A 24,388-nucleotide genomic window follows, 5' to 3' on the forward strand; every position below is an offset into this window, starting at 1 on the left:
GCTTGATATATCATATTAAAATTATGAGACAGAGTAAGGACTGGGCCCGTATGCTGAACTCTGCTATCGAATGTCTTTCCTTAGAAGATCCAATTTAACTTCCACTTCATAGTCGTATCTTTCCAAGTGAAATTCTTCCTGTTTCTCTCATCCCTCAGCTTGTGGAAAGGCTTCTGGTGACATCTTCACTTGTTTCTACAGCATCCAGGAGCTCCAAAATCATCTTCTAGCAGAGACAAGCTTCATGCTTTCAGCATCCACAGCTCAGATATTTTTTATTATAGCTGTACAGGCCTAAAAATACCAATTTAATGAATACAGGAGCAAGACTGTTAACAGCAAATATTAGTGTTCTTTCCATGATGTTCCATAAAACTGTTTGGTAATGGAGAAGGCTGGTAGGATGGTGTTATAGTGCAAAATGAGGTTCTAGGGTAAAATTGGGAAAAAAAAAAAAAAAAAGGTAAGTGCCTTTAATATTGTCGGAAAGCATGATTATTGCTTTTTTTTTTTTTTTTGTAGTCCTAGGTAAAATAACGTTGATGAGAACGGCTCACTGATTTCTCCATTTCTAAACTACTTGTGGTGATTAATATCTCTGTTTCTGCAGTAACTTTGGTCCTGTAGTGCCTTTCTGAGGTGACATCTGCACTCAGCTGGGGAAGTAAATCCATTTGTTGGCATTGTCAGAGACAATGAAGTGGAAACGGCAAATAATGTTCTTGAAGAGGAGCGTGTCTGGGAGTGGGGGGGGGGGGGGGGACGGGGACTGCATGAAACAAAACCCGGGGGATGGAAGGTCCCTTTCTGAGATTTTGGGTTGGCAGAGGAGCAGTACGGAGCAAAACCAGCTGGGAACACACAGGCTGAGACCTGAGGTGTGCCACTAAGATGTGGCACCCCTGTTCCCAGTGCCACCCCCAGCAGCGGGGCAGACGCTGGGCTTGGTGGCCCTGGAGATGCTGGTGCCCCTGCAGGCGCGTGGTGCGGGCACCCTCTCCGGCCTTGGTGCTGTGGTTGAGGTTAGGAGGTAATTATAACCCAGCTGAAATTACTGACTCTGAAGAGTCTTCTGCACCGAGCACAGTAGGGACTGGTTTGTTTTATTTTTTTTTTCTAACTTTAAAAAAGTAAAATATTATTTTTGTTAGTTACAGACACAGCAAAAATCCCTCGGTGGTTTGTGGCTGAGAATCCCGCCGTGGACACTGGGTGGCCCCAGCACCGGGATGCGCAGACATCGTTATAATGACACTTACTAAGATTTCAAGTTTTTCTTCTATGGCAGTGACTATTTTGACTCAAATTTTCACTCACTTGGCCCTTTCCCTGACTTTTAAATCCCTGCCCAGGTTGTCTGTTCCTGCTGTTCTATGTGTCAAATATTTGAAGCACTTCAGGTGCTTTAAATTGCTACCTTGGACCCTCCTTTTTTATTTAACTTGAGCTGGCTTTTATTTTTGCCATCAGTGCAGATTTGTTTGAAAAGAAACTGACAGTTTGATCACTTTGGGGATGACAAGGAGGAATTTCATCTTAATTAGCTTGGAAGAGTCATTAATGTTAATGAAAACGCTGTTTGCTTCCTTCCTTTTTTCTTTTTTAATTTTTTCCCCTTTTTTAAAAAAAAGAGAGAGGTGAATTAAATATAATGCCAAGGGATAAAAAAAGCAATTATGTAAAACTCGTCTTGGCACTGGTTTCCAGTAATTCTAGGAGTGTTGTGAAGCCCGAGGAATAATTCTCCCAGGCTTTCTGGGCATGCCATGGGTGGGGGGCAAGCTAGGGAAAATACAGGTCTTGTGTCTTCGCAGTCAGTCCCTAATCCTTCCTTGATCAGCGGTTGCTAAAAATGCCCTGGGGGCATAAGGTAAATGCATCCTCATTCAACCAGTAGTCAATGAGGAATAAAATAACTTGTAGGAGTTCATAACAAATGTAAAGATCTTGTCTGTTCGAACCCTTCATGCTGAACTTCCACTGCTGAGGGTGGTTTTTATTGGCTTACAGAAAATAAATTGTCTCCAGAACAATAAAGCTGGCATTTACAATGTTTCTCTAGATATTCTGCCACCTTTATTTCTGCAAAGTATTAATCCTGGCTGCGGTGACTTCAGCGAGGCTCCGTAAGGGATGAAATTACGTTCAATATGTGTAAGGACATGGGAGACTATTCCCTGTGAGTAGCTGCAGCATTGTTCTCTTATTAAAAACTGAGAATATGAACCACTTCAGAATTTGAATAATATATTCTCTGTGTTTTCTTCCTAAGGATGACTAATTTAAATAAAAAGCCTTGTGAGAAAGGGAGCGGGGGGGAGGAAGACCATGTTCTGCTATAAATCGCTATAGGGACGTAAACAGTGCTTGGGCAAAACAAGCCAACCAAACTCCGTTGTTCAGTTCTGTATGGTGTACAGATGTGTTATTGATACAGATGGAGTTGTAAAACTGGCTTTAGTGACTTTTCTTGCAAAATACTGGGATGTTAACTGTCCTAACAAAATTACTCTGCAGTTTTCCGTATTTGTTTTTGAAATAATGGGTATCATAATCTTAACGTACGCTCCTGCAAAGACTTCGGTGCATGATTTGCTGCCTCTTAAAATATTTAAACCCGTAAGGCAGAATTCTGTGAACATCCTGGCGATGATGTGGTTGGAGGGATTAAGAAAATAGAAGCTGGGTGGAGTTAGACTGTTCTTGCTAGGCGCTGCTGTGATCTATTACACAATTAAAACCAAACATTGTAGTCTTAAGGAGCCACAAATCTGGAACACGGTTGATGTCCTGAGCAATCGCTAGGCATGATGAGAGGCAGTTTGTTTGCAGCCTCCTTCTGTAACCTGCTGTCTGGTAATGGAGTGGTCTGTCTGCCCCGTCGTGCCCTGGTTCCCTATGGAAACGCCTGCTGTAGGGGATGCTGAGCGCTGTGGACCCTTCCTGGGTGTTGAAGGTGCTGTGTGTACAGCTTTTGGGTGTAGGCAAGCCTTGTCTGGGAAGCGGAGTGAAAAAAAATGTGCTAGCAAAGTCTTCAAAAAGGTGACCAGCTCTCTGGGAGGCAAAGAAAAGTGATTAGAGCTCTAATGAGCCAAATGAGTACTAATAAGAAAATAATAATCTTGTAGTTAACAACCTAAAGCTTGTAAATAACTAAAGCTTGGTTAAAGAAGAACATAAGTGAATGTATTATGAGGTGTGTTAATTATATATTGGAAGGAAATAAAGAAAACTGTAATATTTTTAGCTTTTTCTTTCAGAAAAGAGTTAGGTGAGCGTTCTGAAGTTTGATTCAGTTGTGAAGTGTTGTGGTCTGTTAAGTTGTTGTAGCCCGGTGAAGTACAGAAAGGTACAGGGAAGTCATTTCAGAGGTGAAGGAGTGCCATCTTGGTAGATGCTGAATGGCATGTATTCACTTTTTTTTTCTTATCCTGAGGAAAAGGCATTCCAGATTGGTTTCTCCAGGTGACTTTTGGACTTTTGGGCTGATTTAAACCTGATTTTGACAGAACAGTAGTGACTTTAAACATGGTGAAACTTTTTATTTGGCTATAGATGGTGAGGCAAGGAGTAGAGATGGCTCCTTTGTGAACATTGGATGCAAGGGGAACTGTCGCCAAGTTGAAAGCAAAAGGATATGAGAAGGAGCAGGTATTTTGTTGGAACTCCAGGAGGCTTGGATTTTGGCGCTCTCACCCTTGCCTGTGTTCAACGTGGTGATTTCCAAAAGTTAAAGTGAAAAAAACGGTGTTGATGTGAATCAGTGTTTAACTTTGCAAGCTGTGGGCTGTGGTTCGCCGTGGTTCTTGACTCCAGGGAGCAGGGAATGCCACTCTTCCCTAAAGTCATAATGTGAGAGACCTTCTCAGAGCCACCATCTTCAAGTTTTCTATTTTTTTACAGTCTTCTAGGGGATTCTGGCCCTTGACCTCAGGGAGATGGAGGTATTTTGTATTCCTGGTTTCGTACCTTGCTTCTCCTGTTCTGTTGACTACAGTAATATCTTTGTGGGCTTTCAGTTCTCTTCCTTTCAGTGTTTCCTGGTGAGATGAGGTGGCTTTGTCAGGACTCGTGGTAGAAAACTGCTCTGTGGGCTACCAAAGGGTTATTTTTGTGTAGCACAACACTAGTGTGGGTATGTTAATAAATTTCTCGATAGAGTCAGTGGTTTTAGGAACACTTGGATTTTTATCCTCCCCCCTGCCCCATAGTGATTTATAAATTAAAAGCCAGAGAGATTTAGTTCACAAGATTAAACAGCATTTTTTCCGGGTAGAAGAATGGATTCAAAAGCACCAATGTGAGAGTGCCAGAATAGGAGTCCGGAGGATGTTCTGACAGATAAGGAAGCTGCAAGAATGACCTCCGCTGGGGTAAAAGCTAGAGGGTGTACGTAGTGATGGGGAAGGAGCTGGGAAGGCAAGACAGCCGGAAAGGGAAAGGTGAGTGGGTAACAGATCTTTGATCGGGGTTATGGATAGCTGAGGTTACGGTGCAAGGTCTTGCAGCTTTTTTCTTTATCTTCAGTAGTTATAACCACGTATTTTCTGAACTAGGGACGTGTATCTGCCAGACCTAGCAGTAACACGTATATTTGAGCTGGCATGAGAACAACATCATCATACTTCTCCTCTTTCTTTACTCAAATCTGTGACTGTGTTGTATATTCGTAGTGAAAGGGCATTTCCAATTTTAGAAAGCTTCTTTTGGAAGTTGGGGTGTACCAAACAATCGTAACATTTACCTATCTTGTGGTCCGGAGTCAGAGAATGTTGCTTTTGCATATCCTTTCTGGGTTTTTAAGGTGAAGGTGGAGGCAGTCTACTGCAAAATGTGATTGTAAATGTCGAGCAAAATCAGCTTCCCGCAGAAGATAAAGGTAAACTCAGCGGGGTATGGGTGTGTGCGTTAGTTCTGGATTTCCTCGGCACGACTGAAAAATGTGTTTCTTGGTCTCCTGATAATGTGGTCACGCGTGCTGGAAAATCCTGGCAAGCTGTACTGTTTGTCAGTAAAAAAAAGTAAGAAATTCTGTATAATGAATTTCCAAGTTGCTGAAAGAGGGTGAAGGTCACTCCACTGGGGTGGGCCAGCTGAAGTTATTTATGTCTCATAAGCTCTTCGGCTTTGTGACAACTCTAGGTGAATTCGGGAAAAAATGTAAAAAAATCTAGATTCAGACAGGAGAGAAGAAGCCGTGCCCGTTTGTAACGGGGATCTACGTTCTGGACCAAGGGAGGCTTTGAAAACCAAGTGCTTGGTTCCACCTCAGTCAGTTCAACCAAGAGGAGAGAACACGGAGAGTGCAGACATGGATCTGAGCGATTAGTAGAGGCAGGGTGGGTAAAGCAGTAACGTGGTCGATTTGGGGGTGATACTCTGAACTTCTTCTGTTGGCAAAACCAGATTTGATATGTCTTTGAGAGCCTGCTCCTGTGCCTTTGGGGCTTCAGCAAGCGCAACCGTTTGCTCTGCTCGGGTGAGTCGGGTCTCGCTGCCGGCCGGGGTGGGATTCCTGCCAAGAGCAAATTGGAAGCAAACTTCCCTCTTCCCCGTGCCCATCACTGCAGCTCTTCTGGAACGTGGAGATTTCTGCGTTCTGGCAGGTGCCAGTAAACAGCACGGCTGTATCAGCGTGCTTCTGGCTTTTAATTGCAACTAAATTGTCGCACGATGGACACCACTGTTCAGTGAGTGGGAGGCAGCTGCCCTGCGAGTTGGGCATCTTAAATGGAAAATATTGTTTTCTTCTTCCTTTGGTTTCGGGTAGAGATAAGATCACCTGAATCTTAGGTGGTGCCTTTCATCAGGAGATGGCACAGCGTTTTTTCAGCGAGGTTCCTCTCCTTGCTCCCAGTTAGGCCAGTGGGAGAAAGCAAAGCGCAGAGAGGTGACTTTGGAGAAGTCACCTCCCAAACCAGAAGGAGAAGCTGAAGTGTTGCGAGGGCTGCAAAAACATCAGCCCATGAAACAGCTGGAGGCGCTGCGCCGGGCATCCCTCTGGCCCGCGAACACCGAGAGATTGCTGGAGCTGGTGCTTGTGGACTTGTGTGGCCCTGGGGACACGCAGGGTCTCTGTCTTGGAGTAAATTGCAGGGCAGGGCTCAGGTACCCTCAGGCTCCAGAGCTGCCTGCGAGCCGTTGGGCAGGACAGCTGCCGCCGGGTGCTCAGAATCGCCACTCACCAAGCGCAAAATCGTGATGAGGAGCCGTCACGCTGGACAATTCCCGAGCAGCTCTCGTGTGGTATAAATGATGTTTTTACTTTTTTCTCCTGGGGAAAATTGCGAAGCTTCATGAGTCAATTAACACTTTATAAATTACTTTGAGATCAGTGGATAAATAGCCTGGTGTAAACGCACCGTACATTACCTGCATAAGCTAAAAAGGTGCCACCATGCCTTTTAACTGCTTTCATCCCGTTTTCTCTCTCTGATTTGATTTATTTGCACTTAACGTCCTTTTTGATGTTGAACATCTCCTTCCGAAACGCTGACATTCCCACTTGGGGGAGGGAGGAGGAAGACTTTTTTTTTTCACAGGTTGTGTGATTTTTCTCCTCTGAATTGACAAGACCACCCGAGCTGCACTTGGGGGCAACTTTATTTTTCACCAAGCCCCTCTTGTACCACCACAATATATCCTCGTCTAACCCTGGCATAAGGAGCAGAGAAATGCAAACGTGGAGCGTATAGTATTCTCTCTGTGGTCGTAAAGAGGGGAAATGAGGATAACTGTGGAGAAAACACAACACTGCGGCATTCGCTGGGGCAGTTTGGTTTGATGTAACCTATCCTGTGCTGCTGGTGAAAAGAAAGCTTGAAGTCAGAGATGCTACACTATAAAATATTCAAGTTGCTTATTGGTGCTGAAGGCTACTGCTGATTTATCTTAGATTTGTGGTAAAGCATGACAATGCTGTAGTATTCAACCAGAACAGAGCTAGCAGGTCGCTGCATTTTAATGGACTGTGGTTTCCAGTGATTTTATTACTGTTATCATCGCTATCTTTTTCTTTCAGAGAAGAGCTAAGGCCTGTCAGAACAGACCATTTTATCAGCAGAGGTTTGTTGGTGCTATGGGCAAGAAAATGGCCCATGATAGAAAGGAGTGTTCCATTAAAGTCAGTAGCACTTAAGTCAAGAAGTCAAATTTTGTAGCTGGATCCCACCCCTGTCTTCCTCTGCCGCGCCTGCTCGGCGGCAGCCTGTCGCAGTCAGCAGCGGGCACGTTGGTCGCTCCTGTTGGCAAGATGGTTTTGTGAGCTAAAACCGCGTACGCAGTAAAGCTGGAGGTAACCTTGTTAGTCCTCCCGCGGTCCCCGTGGAAGGAGGAGGGTGAGGATGCTGCGTTTGAGGACACATGCTAGTGGAAGATAAACCGTGTGTGAAAGCCAGGGAAAGCGTTGGGGACTGGATGATTCTGCAGTTTATGAATTGGTGTTAGATGGTTTCTCCTGGTATAATTTTAATACTTTTTCTCTGTTTCCAAATTTTTTTCCAGGCTGTTGCTAAAACCTCTGTGTCGTGTCTTGAAGGCAGTGAATCTGCAGGGCTTTGACTCGCTGCTTCTGTTTTGTCCATACTAGACAGACCTGTTCCAGGAAGTAGTGGCAGACACGAGCTGGAAACCAGTAAGGACCAGTTTCTGTGCAGTGTTGAGGCTGTAAACCGGGTCCTGTGAACCATTTGCCTTTCGGCCACAATCAGACGAGCCAGGTTAAATAATTGTGCTTTAAGCAGACGAGTTTGTCATTGGACGCTTAGGGGTGAGGAGAGCCCTTCCAGCCCCAGAAGGATGGGAGGAGGTCAAAGAGGCTGGTTGGTAGCACCCCACAGCTGATGGGGAGCGGCAGGTCACTGCGGAGGATGAGCTCTGCCCTGCCCTGGCTTCCCCAGGGGATGAAGTTTGAGCTAGAAGCATCATCCACACCTAGTGGCCGAGGTTCAGTGAATTAGGAAGCAGAGCTGGGCTCGAATATGGCCTGAAGTGGCAGCATGATATATGCTTTATGCGTATATTGTGGAATAAAACGGGGAAAATATGAGGAAATAACGTCCATCTCCGAGGATGTACGGTTTCTGGGTATTTCCTCTCCCCAGGCCTGGCTCTGGCGTTTGGTCAGGAGTATTTTGATGGCGTGGCGCTACGTTAGCCGGCAGTTCTCATCTCCCTTTCCTTGAGCTTTGCTTATTCTTCCCCCTTACGCCTGCAGCACCCTGCGCTGCGTGGAGCTGGTCCCGTGCGTGTCTAATAACGGGAAGAACAGAGCCGTAACACCCACTGAGGCCCCTGGGACTTGCTGGAACACAAATACCACTGCTGCTAAATGGTTACTTATACACCACGATAGCCGGTGATTTAGGGTTGCCTGCTAATGTTCAATAAAACGCCGATTGGGTCTGCATTTCTCAAGTTGGTATTTGCCTCTGCCTGCATTTCTTCCGGTTTAATGGCCGTAGAGTGTACGCTGTGCTCAGTTAATTCATTTATTGCGCTGTATTTCAGGATTGGGCTTCGACAGGCTTTTACCAAATTTGTCTCATAAAAAGATATGTGATACATGAGCCAAATGCTTTACTGGCCTACAGATACATTAGTAAATCTGTCAGGCCCAAATTACTAGCTGGTTTTTAGCTGCTTTGCTGAGGAAGCTACCGATTTCGTGGGGGTAGGGGCAATAGTAGTTTTGCTGGTTTTAATGATTAGTAAAAGTGGGTGGAGGCTAATGTGTGGAAAAGCACATTTAAATAGATCTCTCATAAATAAATAAATACTACGGGCTTGTGAGGAATTGATTATTTCAGAAAATATCGCTACCTATAATGGGAAAACAATTATAACCTGGTTCTTATGTGTTTGGCTGTGTAGCGTGTATGATGTCTTCACCAGTATTGGTCATATGCTGTTGCACTTTGTCCTTGAAGACCAAAAATCCTTTCTAGCCAGTATAATTCTAAAAAAAATAGCTTTTTAAAAAAATTTTTGACACAATTCTGACAACTTACGGTGAGGGGTGTATTTCATCCTTAACCTTTAGCTTTGTGATGCTTATTGTTAGCAGAAAACACAGGGTTTATACTATAAGGGGAAGAATATAGCTGAAATGAAAGACCTTAAAAATTTGAAACTAAGTTCAAAAGCGTTAGCCAACTGAGAAAAATCACTTATGGTCCCGTTTAATGTCTCATTTAAGTTATATTATTTCTGACATGTCGTTTGCTACATGACTTTGAGTTTTTGGATGGGCACCATAGTGTCACGTGTAATCTGTCAGAATGGCTTTTCCTATTAATTTGTTCTCTCCAGACTTTTCTCTAGGTTTTTCTTTTCTGTCAGGTGAAATGGTGTGTGGCTTATATCCTCCTGTGGGGGGGATGTAGGAAGAGAGGAGTGTGGTGTTTGAGGCAAAGAGCTGTCCCGTGGGTGCGTGGCTTGTCTCTAGACACATTGCCAGTCCCTGTAGGACTATGGTCAACCACGGTCTGAGGGGAATTCCCACCTTTCAGGGATGCTGCAGGGACGAATTCAGTCACATTTGTGGTGCTCAGATCGCGCTGTGACAAATCCACCGGGAAGCGGTACGATAGATAAGCTGGTGGATCTGCTTTGAACCTTCCCAGTGTCTGGAACGAGGCAAGATAGAGCTAAAGGGTGTTTTCATGTGGCATGTCAGATAATGGTCTAGAGAAAACATAAACTTTTAGTTTTTTTTTTTTTTCCCTCCTTGTCTTTTGAACTGTGTTGCAGCACTTGAGAGAATGAACGTCTCCTTTGGCGTAGTTAAAATTATGAAGGATTGAGCTGCTTCACGTCCCGTGGGTTTGAATACAACAGCTAATCATCCAGTCATCTCACCTTTATTAATGATGTAAGATATTCCTAGCCTGTGCTTTTGGAGTCAAAGGCTTGATGCTCATGCTCTTTAAAGTTTATCCAAAGTTCCCTGACTGTAGCATCCTTTTAACCACGTGTGGCATGTCCAGCCCCTGAGGAACTACGCTTAGCTGTAGCAGAGTAAGTGGCTTGCAAAGATTTTCACCAGGCAAGAGCTGTGAAACAAACCCTAAAAGCCTAAAATACCTGAAAGTAAGTAAAATGGACAGCAGCCAGAACTTTTCAGGTGCTGCATTTGCATCTTCTCCTTCAGTGTTCCCCGTCTTCCATTTGGTTCTCACCACCTTGCACAACCTTCTGCATCTTCTCCCGAGCAGCTCCAGTGCTTGGGCTGTCTGGCCTCTTTCTCTGCATTCACGCATTTAAAGAAGAGCCCCATGTACCTTGCACACTTACGCATCGCACCGTGCGTGTGTGAGATGCCCAATGCTTCTGCTCCGTGTGTGAAAACAGATTTCCCCTTGTGCTTGCACCTGAAGCTTCTGAAATCTTTGGTGAATCTTTCTTCTTGCAAGAGTTTGCTCCACAGACTGTCTCAGGCCTTGAGAAAGTCTCATCTTCAGTACAAGCGAGATGAGTGTCTGATGAAGATCTCTTCTTTGAATAGATATCACGAGCCCGTGGCATTAAATGCCTTAAACTAGAGGACTGAGGCGTCGAACTTGATTTGATCTTCTGTGGATACTCAGTGGAGGAGGGAGCAGAGGAGAGTTGCATTAGTAGTAATTCATATACGTTCTGGCTCTTCAGAGCACTGCAGAAGGGTAGTCCATGAACTGGATTAGGGGAGGAGAAGGGAACATACATACACATTTTCTCTGCCGTCTGGGCAGAACCTGTTACTCACGGTGGCAGAGTCCTACCCCTCCTTTCCCCAAACAGATCGACTTTGGAGAGGTCAGAACTGGTCTGTCACGCCAGAAACATCTGCTGCTATCATTGGAGAATAAACCACAGTTCACGTCACGGTCGGCATTTCCCATTTCTGAAAGAGGAGGCTCGAAGCGGACACCCGGATTCGGAAGGCACAGTGGGTGGGGGTTGCATGACGGAGAGGTCTGTGGTAGTCTTACAGACCACGCTAACCCCTACTGCGCCTGCTGGGGTAACTAGGGCTGTCCGGCCGTGCTAGCATCGCTTGGCTCATGGCTTGCTTGTACAGTCAGTGCCAACTCAACAGGGTTTCAGCTCTGGCTGCTGGTTGTCCCACGGTACCGCTCAGCTCGGTGCCGCCAGTGGTAGCCCAGGAGCGATCCCGGCTCGTTGGAGGCAGGGGCGACTGCGTTGCTGCTTCTTTCTTTCTTTGGAGCTGGGGATGCCTCTGTCTTGCTTGAAGACTCTTCGTTTATTGGAAGGTGGGGCTGGAGTTACACCTAATTACTCTGAAGGTCTTTTCGAGGTGGTTCTGAAGTGCTTTAAGTGAGGCAAGTCACAAAAATATCATTTTACATTTGTAGAAATGTTACATCAAGAGATTCCTGATCCGCTCAGGGCATCTCTACACTACTTCTGCAGTGCTTTTCGAAAGCAAAGTCACTGCTCCGTGTGCAAGGCTTCAAATGTAATGGAATAAACGACGCTAGCACCAGTGAACTCCCAGTGCATGGTGCACAAATGATGGAGCCTGCGTTTTTTTATTGGTTTAATTAGAGAGTTTGAAATATGGTCCTTTTAGGTTCTTCAGCAATAAAGAAAAAGGCCTATTTTCTTCTTGCTTATTTCCTGTTCGAGCAGCAGATTTGATGATTTCATTGGTGACTGGCGGAAAGCCTGTTCTGCTCGCTGGCTGCAAGCCACGAGTGTTGGCAAGAGCTGCCGACAGGAAGATGAAGAGATTTACAGCCTCTGATTTGTGTATTAACGGGGGCAAAGTTGTAGGTGGGCTTGTCGGTGGATGATAAAAATTTAGGGTAGTATTTCTTTTCCCCACAGAGGTGTGTTGGTGCTACTGTGAATGACAGGGAGTTACACTCCCAGAGATTCTCTGTATCGTGTAGGCTTGTTAATAAATATTAGTGCCGTTGTTGCTTTTAATATCTACTGTGCTTTCAGACTAGATAGAAGGAAGAAATTTTTCACAATGAGGGTGGTGAAGCACCGGCACAGGCTGCCCAGAGAGGCGGTGGGTGCCCCATCCCTGGGAACATCCCAGGTCAGGCTGGACGGGGCTCTGAGCAGCCTGATCCAGTGGAAGATGTCCCTGCTCGCTGCAGGGGGTTGGACTAGATGGCCTCTGAAGGGCCCTCCCAGCCCAAACCAGTCTGAGATTTTCCCCCTTCTCTTTGAGAAATCGGCAAATAGTCTTAAGCTGAAAGCTGTGACTGTATCTTGTAGAAATTGTGAGAGAAGAACTAGATCCAACCCACTGGCTGAGCAGCCATAGAGGGCTGTAGATGGGAGATGCGTGTTTGCCTGTGGCTACGAGGAGGTTCTAGTTTCAAGCTGTGATCTTGAAGAATGACAAACTGGGCTCTTGTGAGCTCTGAAACGCTGACGAACCTGTAGGATGAAGAGAAGAGCCCAACTTGAGGGTTGTACTTGAACAATTTGGTTAAAATTGAAATTTTTGTTGTTCTGAACATGCCCTACGTGTGTGGGATGTTCAGGCACAGAAGCTTTGTGCTAGTGCGAGAAAGATTTGCGAAGACTAAGTAGGACTGACCATGAAGGCATGGAATCCTTGATGAAAATCCCCCTACAGCATAAATATATGGATGGAAAAAATAGATTGTTTCCATGCGTTATGCTGAGCGAAGCCAGCAAGCGAGCCGCATAAAAGGTGACAAGTAAATTAGATTTTAAAATTCTTGCGGTTTGGATAATCTGAGCTGACATCAGTACCACAGGTTAGGGAAAAGTCTTTTTCAGGATAATAAGTTCATTTATTTCCTGTGATAGGTAAGAGGCATCAAAGGGCAGATGCTGGCTTCATCTTCCTTCAGCTAGCCTTTCTTGGTGGAATTAGATTGCTGCCAGGACTTGGTGCTCTGATATTTGTAATGGACTGTACATGCTGGGAGGGAAAATTGCTGTGCTGGAGGAGCCCTCGGTGTGCCCCTGCACTAGAAAAGGAGAATTTTTCTTTCTACATGGGATGTTCTGAATTGTCTTTTCACGAGTTACGGTTTCTATCTCATCTACAGTGAGTTCAACAGCACTTGTGTGAACGTGTTCACATGAGGGTAGGACTGATGGAGGAGCAGATGGCTTCTGACCTTTCTCTCCTTGTGGTTTAAGAGGAAACATGGGGGCTCTCCTGGCATTACAGGAGGAACCCAGTAAGCTATCGGGATTAAAACCTCCTCAAAATGTGGGGATGCCTGGGGAGCTGGGGTACTTCCGTGGCTGAGTAGCCTCAGGGTTGTAGCACAGCCTAAGCTGTCGAGCCTAAACTCCCTCCTAAATTGTCTCTTAGGTATCTATTTATATATATACACACCATTGCTTTTACAGCCAGCTATAAAATCTGTGCCTTGTTTCTTTGACTTCGTTGTAAGTTGACCCAGTACAGAGCTTCCCTCCAGAGCTGTGCTACTATTTGGGGTCAATGAAATTATCCTCCTCCCGAAAGGGCTGGGGAGAGAGAAGTGCAGGGACTGCCCCTTTCAGCCTTCAGTGGAGCCGGGGGCTATCTGAAGACTAGAGGAGTTCACAGCAAGAATGTCAAGATGCATTTTCCAGTGTGATAATTGAATGCTAAACACAAGTTGCAGTAGTAATTGTTTTGCCTTTAAATGTGTAGGCTAAAAAAGCTATCACAGTTTGGCTCTCCTGAAATGAGGCCAAATGCTTTGTTTGGCTTGGGGTTTGGGATGAATCTGGCTGGAAACGTCTAAGCTGCTTTCACTCCCCTGGCACAAAGCAAGATGAGTCACTCCTCAATTCGAAAGCAATGAGACACATGCTAAGAGGACAACAGAAAAGCATGTGAAGTAGATACTTTTTTTGATGCCTGTTCAATGAATATTGAACATAATGGCGTCTGTTTGAACTCTTCCTGTATTGTTTTCTTTTTAGAGTATCTGGTGATGGTGGTCCTTAGATTTCTTTGCAGAAATTCAGCCTCTCTTCAGTAGAGCCCACAGGCTTGAATTGCACTTTAAGCTCATTCCTTTGGGAGGATTTTTGTCCTTTCTTCTGCAAAACTGAGAACTCAGCATGAACTTAACTTTCCTCTCCCCCCTTGGCTAATCCCTGAGCCGTATGATGGCTTGTTTCAGTTTGTGGGTGCCCCGAAAGAAACTCCTGCTCGGTTTTACAGAAAGGAAGGAATCGCTGATATATTTATGGAAGAGCTTGAGAAAGGCTGCTTTGAACCCCTGCTTACCTTGGATTTTTTCCTGTGACCTTGAACGAGCAAATCAGTCGCTGTAGCATCTTCAAAAGTGCCTAAAAAGCCCGAGGAACTCTTCTCAGTTAGGAGCTGCCACATTTTGCAAGCTAGTGGGATGCCAGTTCCTGTGGCTTTGCTGCCTTTCAATATTTTAACCTGTATATTAGAGACTCAGTTCCTCATCTATGAAATTAAAATATTGCCTCTTGTTTACATAAGACTACAAATTGAAGGCACTGATGCACTCAGTTTTTATGTATCTCAGTATACACACACATACATAAAATAATTGAAATAATTGCGTACATAACTGTGTAACTAGCTGTACGTTGGTTAATACGGAGCTCTTTGGACCTGCCTGTCACTGTGCTTCATGAGTAATTACTTACATCTCAATAAGTGATTTTAATGCCAACCCTATGTTGATCCTTACCTCCTGCAGGGAGACAGGTCCACAGACCAAAGTCATCCTTGTTGAAGTCTGACTTCTTAAATCAAACGCCCAGACTTTAAACTGTGACTGTTCTCCCTTTGGTTGCAGCTGCTGGATGCTCAGCGGCAGAGACAGCTGCGTTTTGGTGTCTCCAGAGGAGGGTCATGAAGATGCTCAGGGGGCTGGAGCAGCTCCCTGTGAGGACAGGCTGAGAGAGTTGGGGTGGTTCAGCCTGGAGAAGGCTTCAAGGAGACCTTAGAGCGGCCTTCAGTGCTGAAAGGGGCTGCAGGAGAGGTGGGGAGGGACTCTGTATCAGGGGGTGTGGGGATGGGACGAAGGGTAACGGTTTCAAACTGAAAGAGGGGAGATTGAGATGAGATATTGGGAAGAAATTCTTCCCTGTGAGGGCGGTGAGGCCCTGGCACAGGTTGCCCAGAGGGGCTGTGGCTGCCCCCTCCCTGGCAGGGCTCAAGGCCAGGCTGGATGGGGCTGGGAGTGACCTGGTCTGGTAGGAGGTGTCCCTGCCCATGGCAGGGGGTTGGACCTAGGTGGTCTTTGGGGTCCCTTCCCACCCAAACCAGCCTGTGACCTCCACAAGGCTGTGATGGTGAGTTGTAACTGGATTGCTGCAGAAATAACACCTGAGACCCAGGGAGAACAAAAGATAGCAAATTAGAGTTGTATATGTTTATTTCTGAGGACGCTGTGCTGCTCTTACTCTGAAATTCAGAGTTTCTTTATATCACTTCAAGAGGGTGCACTTTTTAAGCGTCTGATTTTTTGATGGAGCAGTTTAGGGTAGAGGTGGTGTGTGGTGTTGAACCTTTTGACTGTATTGTTATTACCTATAATTTATTTTCTTTCCAACAGCCATGTTAACTGCTAGTTAAGTTTTGCTTTTGTGCATCTCCACAGGAGAAACCAAGACCACCATATGTTCGCATCATAAATCACAAGCATCGGGGACCTGCATGTTCTTTATTTCATGGTATATTTGTTCGTGGTGTGGTCATCCAGTGGGGACCATGCCTGTGCATTGCAGTTGGAATTGCAGTTCTTTGCGTTCAAGGGTGAAGTTTGGCGGGTTTTAATACGCTCTGCATAGTCAGAATAGTGACTGTGGTTTGTATTTAAGGAAAGAAGAGATCCTGCCTTATTTGTAGTGGTCATGAGATCTTTCCTGATTAATCCCATCTGGGTATAAATAAAATTAACATTAGTCACCTCATATAGGTAACCCCCATGGTTCCCCAGCCAGGTGAAGGCAAGAGGGGTTCCTCTCTGCCCGTCTAGAGGAAGGCCCTGCTCTCTGAAACAAGTCCACGGGAAGGTTGGGCGATGGGCGCTCTAATTAGGCATAGAGGACAAACGCGCTCCTACATTAACACTGTTTATATATTTTTAGCTTAGGCATGTGAATTTGATGAAAATTGAGTGCTAATAAGCCATCATCCGTGGTCTCCTGTATACCACGCCAGTGGCTGAATCAAAGAGAGCTGCTGGAAACGGGGACTGTAGAGCAAATTAGCATCCCCTTGCTACGGTTTTGTTTCCTCTGGCGTGCTTCGAGTCTAGTCCCAGCTGGTGGTTGATAAGTGTTATTTGAAATACTCAGCTCCTAGCAGGACGAAGTATTCCCATGATCAGACACAAGCTTGAGGAGCGGTTGAACTTTTCTCCTGTTGAAAATAGCTGGTAGTAAATAGGCCTCTGATTACCTGATGTCGTCTTCTGGCCTCATCTGCTCTTGAAACACCAGGCAGTTTTCCATCCTCGGCTTCTCGGCCATTAAGGCACCTTCCTCTCCTTCACTGCGCAGCGAGGTGCCCTTCGTGGCAGATGGGTTTGACTTCCATCTATATAAACCTTAACTGCCCAAATTTCGTGTATGAAAAATGCAAAGACATAAACCATCTTATTAATGTTCACTTTATTGTAATATTAAAACCCTTCCCTTTGAATCCTTCTCGTTAGGCTGACAGCAGGTACTAGGTGTGGCTGCCTGGTACCGTACTGCAGGAATTCCCCAGCTGCCAGAATTGCTGAATGCGTTTTGGTACCTCGATTGTCCCCTCCCCGATTAGTTTCTTCTAAATCAGAAATGTGAGTGTCCAGCTTTTCGTCGGTTTTATCTCCTCTGAGATGCACAGCTTCCAGTCCCGTAAGGTGGGGTTTGCAACGAGCAGTTTACTTAACTCCTCTTACTGTGAACGAACCTGAACGGTCTGAACTCGGATTATTTGGTGATTATCTGTGGGTCTTGTTCTAATACTTCTTGGGTGCAAATCTTTCCAGAATGGCAAACTGGAAACAAGAATGTAGAGTTACTAAAGTGTAGCACCTTTTTGGAAACCAGCCCCTGGAAGAGAATTAGACAGCACTTTCTAAAATATTTGCATTTCCAGATTCACTCACCCATGCGCTCTCTCTTTCCTATTTTCCGAAGCAAGCAGAAGGAAATCACTCTTTCATTACCTTGGTTTCTTGCCCTTCAGCTATTATGTGAATTGGCAGTGAAAAAAAGGTCTTGTCTTGGTGTTAAGTAACCTTGCAGACTTTAATTTGAAACAAATAAAGCATTTAAAGCAGTTCTTCTCTAGGGGATTGTACTGAGTGCTACTAAATTGCTGAATATTTAATAGCTAAACATGTTCTGGACCCTGAGGTCTGTCCCCCAAATGATAAGCCCTTTTATTAAGTGAACTTTAATTGCCTAATAATTGGGTCTTCTGTAAGGAAAGATGGGGATCCTGATAGGCTGCCAGCCAGACGGCATGGTAAATCAGAGGTGGGTACTGCTTTCAATTAAGTTTCCTGAGCAGGTTTGGGTGTAACGTCGGGGATTGCATCTGTGACCCTTTGGGTACAGAGCAAAGAATCACCGAGGATCTGCGACGTTTAATTCCAGAGTCTGTCTCGGAAAGTGACTTTCTCAGAATGTATTTGCTAGTCCGGTCCCTTAAGCCAGCTCCCGACAACCCCAACATCTGTGTAGCTTCAAAAAGTGTCTTTAAAATAAATCAGCATAAGCCAGGAGGGCTGTAAAGACCCAATGATCGTTTTAAGTTCTCGTATATTATGGTCCTGCAGAGAGAGGAACGGGTTTTGAACGTAACCATGGGAAAAGGTGGTTGGTGTCGTCTCGCTGGGATGCAGCAAAAGGTTTTTTTGCAACATCTTGATCTGTTACACATAAAGTTTATTATGTATTTTTAAAATTTAAAAGAATAAGAGTTGGGGTATCTGCAGCAAGGGAGATGGTGCAGAGACAGGGCAAAGTGAGAGCTGGCTGTGCGCAGGGGCATAACAGGTATGGAGCTGCCGTGGGAAAAAAATAAAAGTCCTTTTACAGCAGTTAGTCCAAGTTTTTACAGTAAATTGTTAAGATTTAGCTGGTTTTCCTCCTGGAAAAATCTGCAGTTTTCAGTAGCTTTCCATCACTGTTCTCCCCGCCTTTGCCTTCAATTATCTTTTTCTTTAATTAAAGTGTTGAAAGCTTCTTTTTTTCTAGCTTGCACCAGCGTTGAGGGTGAAAAGCTGTTGCTTGTGCGTCTGTGCCAGCAGCTCAGCTGGAAAGGAGCATCCTCGCTGTAACGGGGAGGCGTGCGAGGGTGCAGCGGGGTGGGAGCAGTCTCTGCCTTTCCTTCACTCGCTGTGTTCGCAGAGATAGCTTGTAAACGTGGAAATTGGGGAATACCGCTGCCCACGCAACAGCAGATTCACGCAGGCTCTTCTTTGTGCGTGGAAGTGCCGTTAGGGAGCGTTCCCTGAGCCGGTTTCAGTCTGGCTAAAGAATTCCCCTGCTTCAGCTCCTGGCAGCGCTTGGCTTGGGTGGCGAGATCTCACCCGTGCAGGTGCTCTGTGAGGCAGGAGCGGCGTGGGTGAGGAGAACAACGGAGACGAGCGATGGGGGGCAAAACCGCACCAGAAAATAGGTGGTTGAATGAACTGGGGAGTGAACGTGGCGCTCCCACTCAAATTCCGTTTTCGGTACGTGATCATTCCCCAGTACAGTGCTTTAGCTGGACGTTTGGGTGGCATTTTAATGTGTTAAAAGTTGGGGTCTTTATTATTTTTATTTTTTTTCCCCCCCCCCTCAGCTTCTTAATAGCCTCTGCTGACAGCTCCTTTTTGAAAGCCTCCGCTGGATACTGGCTGATACAACCCAAGAGATGCTTGTTTCCTCTATACGTTTTGATTGCTTTTAGTGTCACCTTTTAAGTTTTTCACTCTGTCAAACCCTTGGTGCGTGTTTGCACACACTTCTGAGCGATCGTATTTGCTGGAACAGCTTCAGATAGTGCGAGTGTGCCCGGCCGGGCTGGGGGCTGGGGGCGTCATTTCTAGGGACTGGCCAGAACTAGAGCCAGAGCAGGTCCTCAAAATGTGTCCACACCGTCCCTAGCACATCCATGCACTTACTCCAGCCTGTCTTCTTCATTTGTCCTTGTCATACTCGGCTGGAAAGTATTTATTTTATTTTTCTTCTTTGCCAGTTTGTCTGTGCTATTTGTAAAGGAACGAGGCTTCCGGGTAATAAAATCCGTGATCTTGACATCGTCTTTCACTTGCACTTTGAATCCTGCAGACCCTGTCCTGTTCTTGCCGGGTTTTTCTTCTGTAGCACATCTGAAGGATGTGGTCCTTGTGGTTTTTCCCTGAGTGAGGTTGGGGTATCTGGGGCTTGGTTCTTCAATTAAAAGCTCCCAGCTCTTGCCCTCGCAAGTCAAAATCATTTTGTGGAAAACCAGACACAAGCCGTTCCCTCTTTGAAGTATTTTGATTATGTGAACCAGGCAACTTATTTAGCAGGGTCTTTTTAGGGTATTTTTCATTGTGTTTGGAAGGAAGGAGAAGTACAGCAAGACGTTACTGTAACGTTTTCTTAACCGCACAGAGGTTTAGCTGTGCTTTCCTTTGAGTGCCACCCTCTTCTGAGCGGTTTGTGTTGCATGATAGCGTATCTGTGCTTTGTTAAAGTTGTTCCTGAGTGGGTTTGTGAGTAACAGGTGCGATTTGTTACTCTTTATGTTGATAACAAATCCTTTCTTTGCTGTTAATGTGTGTAATTTCCAAAGGAAAGTGTCAGTCACCTCGCCATTATAGCAATCTCCAAGTAGTTTTCACAATATGGCGTATATTTATTTATTCAGTTGTTGGTTTTGAGTCTGGATTGCTAACAAAATCCAAAACAACACGGAAACAGCGTGCGAGTTCTGTTTTCAGCAGCCGCGTGATTGCTTTCTCCGTCTGTGTTTGCAGGGCCGCTGAGGTTTCTTTCCCAGACGGAATCTGTCATGGCGTTTGCAGGAGACACCATTCTGCTGAAGTGCGAGGTCGTCGGGGAGCCCATGCCCGTGGTGCACTGGCAGCGGAACCAGGAGGACTTGTTCCCGAGCCCGGCCGACGCGCGGGTGGCCGTCCTGCCCTCCGGAGCTTTGCAGATCAGCAGGGTTCAGCACGGCGACAGCGGGATCTACAGATGCCTGGCGAAAAACCCAGCCAGTTCGAGAACTGGCAACGATGCAGAAGTCAGAGTTTTGGCAGGTAAGAACCTGGGCCCTTCTACAGCACCTTCTTCTCCTGTCTGGGCACGTCCTTTGGTTCTCTGAAAGAGCCCTCGCTCCTCCTGGGGCGGCTAGGCTGATGTAACCCGCTTTCTTTCCAGTGACTTATACAGGCTTCCAAGTTCTTCTTCGTATGGAAGAGCCTGGAGACCTTTAGAAGCAGGTGAGGAGTTGACCCCATAGGAAAGTATTCGCTCTGCCTAACTTCAAGTACCAAATTTAAATATGTATGAGGCTGGTCTCTTTTACATGGTCAATGGAGAGAGAAGTACTTCCCATCTCAGAGTATCGTAATTATTATCCACTCTCCAGAAGAGCTCCTCTCACGCCATCGACTAGAAAGGCGGTCTGTTGGGACGAGCTGCTGAATTTACCTGCTCAAAGTTAGCTTGCTTGGCTACTTCAGTGCCTGAGGTGGTCTGCCAAGCTGCAGTCTGGGCTCTGACACAGTTTTACCGTGACAGGTAATGTTCCTAAATTCACGGCCAAGTGAGCATCTCGCTCTCCCTCTTAATAAACTCATCAGCTACGTAGGTGATTACCGCTGCAGTTCAGTAGCAAGATCTGAGTGCCAGAAGAGTGGTTTGGAAAAGTTATTGCTGCAGAATCTCCTTCCCTTTTAGTTCCACATGCCAACGTGTAACCGCTAATTACAAGGGACGGGGAAGTTGTATTTTTAGAATTTTTATACATGCGTTTTCTAGACAAAAGTTGTTGGCTTGTGTGGTTTCTCACTGAGAGGGAACTGAGAAGGGTTCTCAGACTTCTGAGGTGGTCCAAATGCTGTAGAAATCAGGACGGCCAGGATCAGTCTCAGGGAAGTGCCCGTGTACTGACACGGGTGAAGCTTGATGCGTGCAGATGCGCTTCTAGGAGGGGTCTGTAGCTCTGGGATTGATGGCAGTGGGGTTTGGGGGATCGGTGCATTGGGCAGCACTGGTGCGTTCCTGCCGCCGCGGTTGTTAATGGCAATGAGATGCATGGGGAGGAAAAAAAAGTAACTTTTTTTCAGATTTCTTGATAAAAATTAAGAAAATCACAAACCTTGGTATTTTAGACAGACCTGGAAGATTTCTCTTGGCTTTCTCAGGGTATCGTTAATTTGTCGTGCGTCCACAGTTGTGATCATTTTGTGGGCGGGTTGATGTTTCTTCCTCGTCCCAGTTTTGGTCGTTAACATCCTGGCTAAATGGCCTCTCTCAGGCTGTCTGTAAGAGAGAAGGGAATTAATTTCTCTCTTCCTAGCATGTTAAAATTTTATACCAGGGAAATATTGGCGCAAATAAAGAGGAAAATATGTAACAATGAACTAGTAGAGTACGTCAGACATTGGCTTAGGGCAAACGGCACAAGGTCTCATTTCAGGATAACGTGAGCAGACAGCAGCTCTTGTAAGACAGGAGTGGTGCTCCTGAAACAAAAATTCAGATCTTACCGAGCCTCCTGGGAATTTTGTTCACATATGCACGCTTTGATGGTTCAGAGCTATCTGATACTTTGCTGCTAATTCTGCCTCTCCTGTTTTCGCTTGTTGGTAGAAATCTGTCTTTAGTTGCAGCTCTCCTCTCCCATCATTAGCGAAGGCAGAATACTCTTGTTGGCCTTTTTCCCCTGGTTAGTGAGGAGGCAAAAAAAAAAAAGAAAAAAAAAAGAAAAAGTCTTAAATCCTCTTCAAAGGAATAGGCAACAAAACAAAACAAAAAGTGTAGGTAGTATATCATAATCCGGTATTTTTAAAACGCGGCTTCTTTCACAGATAGTGTTGTGATTTGTTTGAACACAGAGCCTATCTGTCAGGATTTGTGGCAAAACTGACCACAGCCCTGGCAAATAATTTGTAATCTTCTCTACAGCCTCCAAAGAGAATGCGAGTAAAAAGAATGAGGGATAAACATCTTCTGTCATTTAGTTTCTTTAGTCAAAGTGCCTGTGGCTTAAATATTTGATTCGATATTATGGTGGGTCTGGAGATAGAGAAATTCCTCATGCAATGTGAGTACAGGTTAGAAAAAAATATTTGGATGAAGGAATTCCTGATATGCTGGAGAAAAAAAGTAAAATTCACCGCGCCAGACTCAAGCCTGAAGTTTAACTCACCGTGTAAATGAAGGAACAGTCGAGCCTTCAACATCCATTGCCAAAGAGAAGCAGTTTGTAGGTGTGTAAGGCGTCTCACAGGCGGGGCAAGGCACTGGGTGTGAAGTGTGTGCGTTGATAACTAAAAGACACTTCACAAGTGACCATTTGCGAGTGTGTTTTTTATGAGTGGTTTGATTCTGCCTGGGGAGGCTCTGGAAGGGGCTGATTCTCTCCCAGCACATCAATAAACAACGTTTTACAAACAGCTCCAGCCTCGCTAAGTCCTCCATCAGAAACCGTGTGCCTGTGCAAGTACGCAGGCTGTGTGAGCACAGATTTTGAGGAGCTTTCCTGAAAAAAAGCCCAACAAACCTGAGCAAAAAGATTTTTAATGTGTCAAGTTTTATGTATTGCTCTTAATTTTAAGAGTGGCCATTGCAGCTTGTTGCAAAAAGCTCATTTCAAGTGCACATTTTTTCACCAAATTGGAGTACTCTTCTTTTCTCTGGGGTCCAGACGCTTAATCCCAGGTGAAAAGTTTCAGCAAAGACTGAAAATATGAGGAAATACATATTCAGATAACTACGTGCGCTCACCTAATTAATTTAGAGGGAATAATGCCACTGCACAAAAAAAAAAGGCAAAAGATCTTATACAAGCCAGTACGGAGGAATTAATTCTGAGCTGAATTCATTGCTTCTGTAAATTAATAAGCAAGTTTCTTAGGGAGGTCTGTACACTTCAGAAATACAGATGACATTTTAGAAGCAAAAGCTGAGTAGTCTGATGCCTGAAAGCTATTAATTCTCTATTTATAAATAATAATGCTGCATTTATCATTAGCCATTCAAGTAATCTGCCGCTGCGCTGTTGTCTATTACGGAGGTTCCTTCTCGGTCCCCGAGCGTGTCTGTGGAGCTGCCGTGCAAGATAACGGTGACAATGTCATAATATATGGAATATATATAATTCCTTCCTGTTTAATGTGAATAGAGTTTGGTTGCTGCTGTGTGATTCGGCATCTTCCTCGCGCTTGCACTTCCGAGGAGAAAAGGACACCAGCAGCAAAAAAAGGGTCGGAGAGACGTGGGAAGGGGTTAGGAAGGAAGGGGTGATGGTCATAGTGACCATCATGACGGTTTAAGTCACTGCGTACGGCGGGAGCTGCCTCATGGCCTCAGGCTTGCTTTGGTGCTCAAGGGGCTCCACTTTTTCAAAGAAAAACAATGTTAGACTTATGTAAATAAAACATAACATCATGGTACTGACAGGATTTTGAGGTTCCCAGTGTCTTAGCTTGGTTTTGAATAGTTGTATTAATACAGGAATCTTCTTGTCTGAGGACATCTGATTTGGTGAATGCCTCCATGGGAAATGAAAGGGATGGGATATTCTGAATGAAGTCCTTTGGTATGAGACTGTTGTTTAATGTGAGTTTTCTAGTTCAGCTTCGTCTTGAGGAAGGTCTGCCTAAGCTGAAGCACGCAGCTCTTTGAAGCTCAGCCATCAGTTGCTTGTGCAGGGTGCAGAGAGAACTTAAAGATTTCTTCTTGTCTTCTGCACCCTGGGAGGATCCCTGTGTTGATGTACATTCCCTAACCGCCACTAATTGTTCGAGTTAGGTATTTACCTTACTCTTAACCTCAACAGCTAGTGCTTAACGGTGTTTATTCTTGGATGAAAACAGATTTCCAACAGATGTGGCCTGCTAAAAATAAACACTGAACTTGTGAATTTATTATAATTTTTTAAAAAAATCTAACCGATTTCATGTTTATGTTCTCCAGTGCCTGTTTCCTGCAGGGGTGCCTTGCCCTAGTTCTGATTAGTACATCTAGAAGACAAACAAGCAACATCTGTGGGTCCCCTCCACAGATGGATCCAGACCATTGTGTAAGCTGGACTCGTTTGCACCTCGTGTGTTGTGATGCTCGTTTACCAGCCGGGTGATGCACGCGAGTGTGCGCAGCCTCCCTTTAGGGCTGAGGAGGCTTTGGAAGGGAATTCTGTTACGTGATTACCAGCTGAATGTGAGCTTCCAGTTTGAGGCAGTAGCTGAGGGAGTGAATGTTGATAAAT

At 45.2% G+C, this 24,388-nt stretch overlaps 1 protein-coding gene across 1 annotated transcript in view; it reads left to right on the plus strand.

The window, feature by feature from the left end:
• Positions 1–24,388, plus strand: part of DCC (DCC netrin 1 receptor) — a 566,036-nt gene that overhangs the window by 245,495 nt on the left and 296,153 nt on the right. The window contains exon 3 of the mRNA XM_086479399.1: positions 19,926–20,210. Within this exon, the coding sequence (XP_086335525.1) occupies positions 19,926–20,210 (285 nt within the window). The remainder of the gene's footprint in view (positions 1–19,925; positions 20,211–24,388) is intronic.

Source organism: Leptosomus discolor, chromosome Z (genome assembly GCF_034619465.1).
Source record: "Leptosomus discolor isolate bLepDis1 chromosome Z, bLepDis1.hap2, whole genome shotgun sequence".
Classification (NCBI taxonomy): Eukaryota; Metazoa; Chordata; class Aves; order Leptosomiformes; family Leptosomidae; genus Leptosomus; species Leptosomus discolor.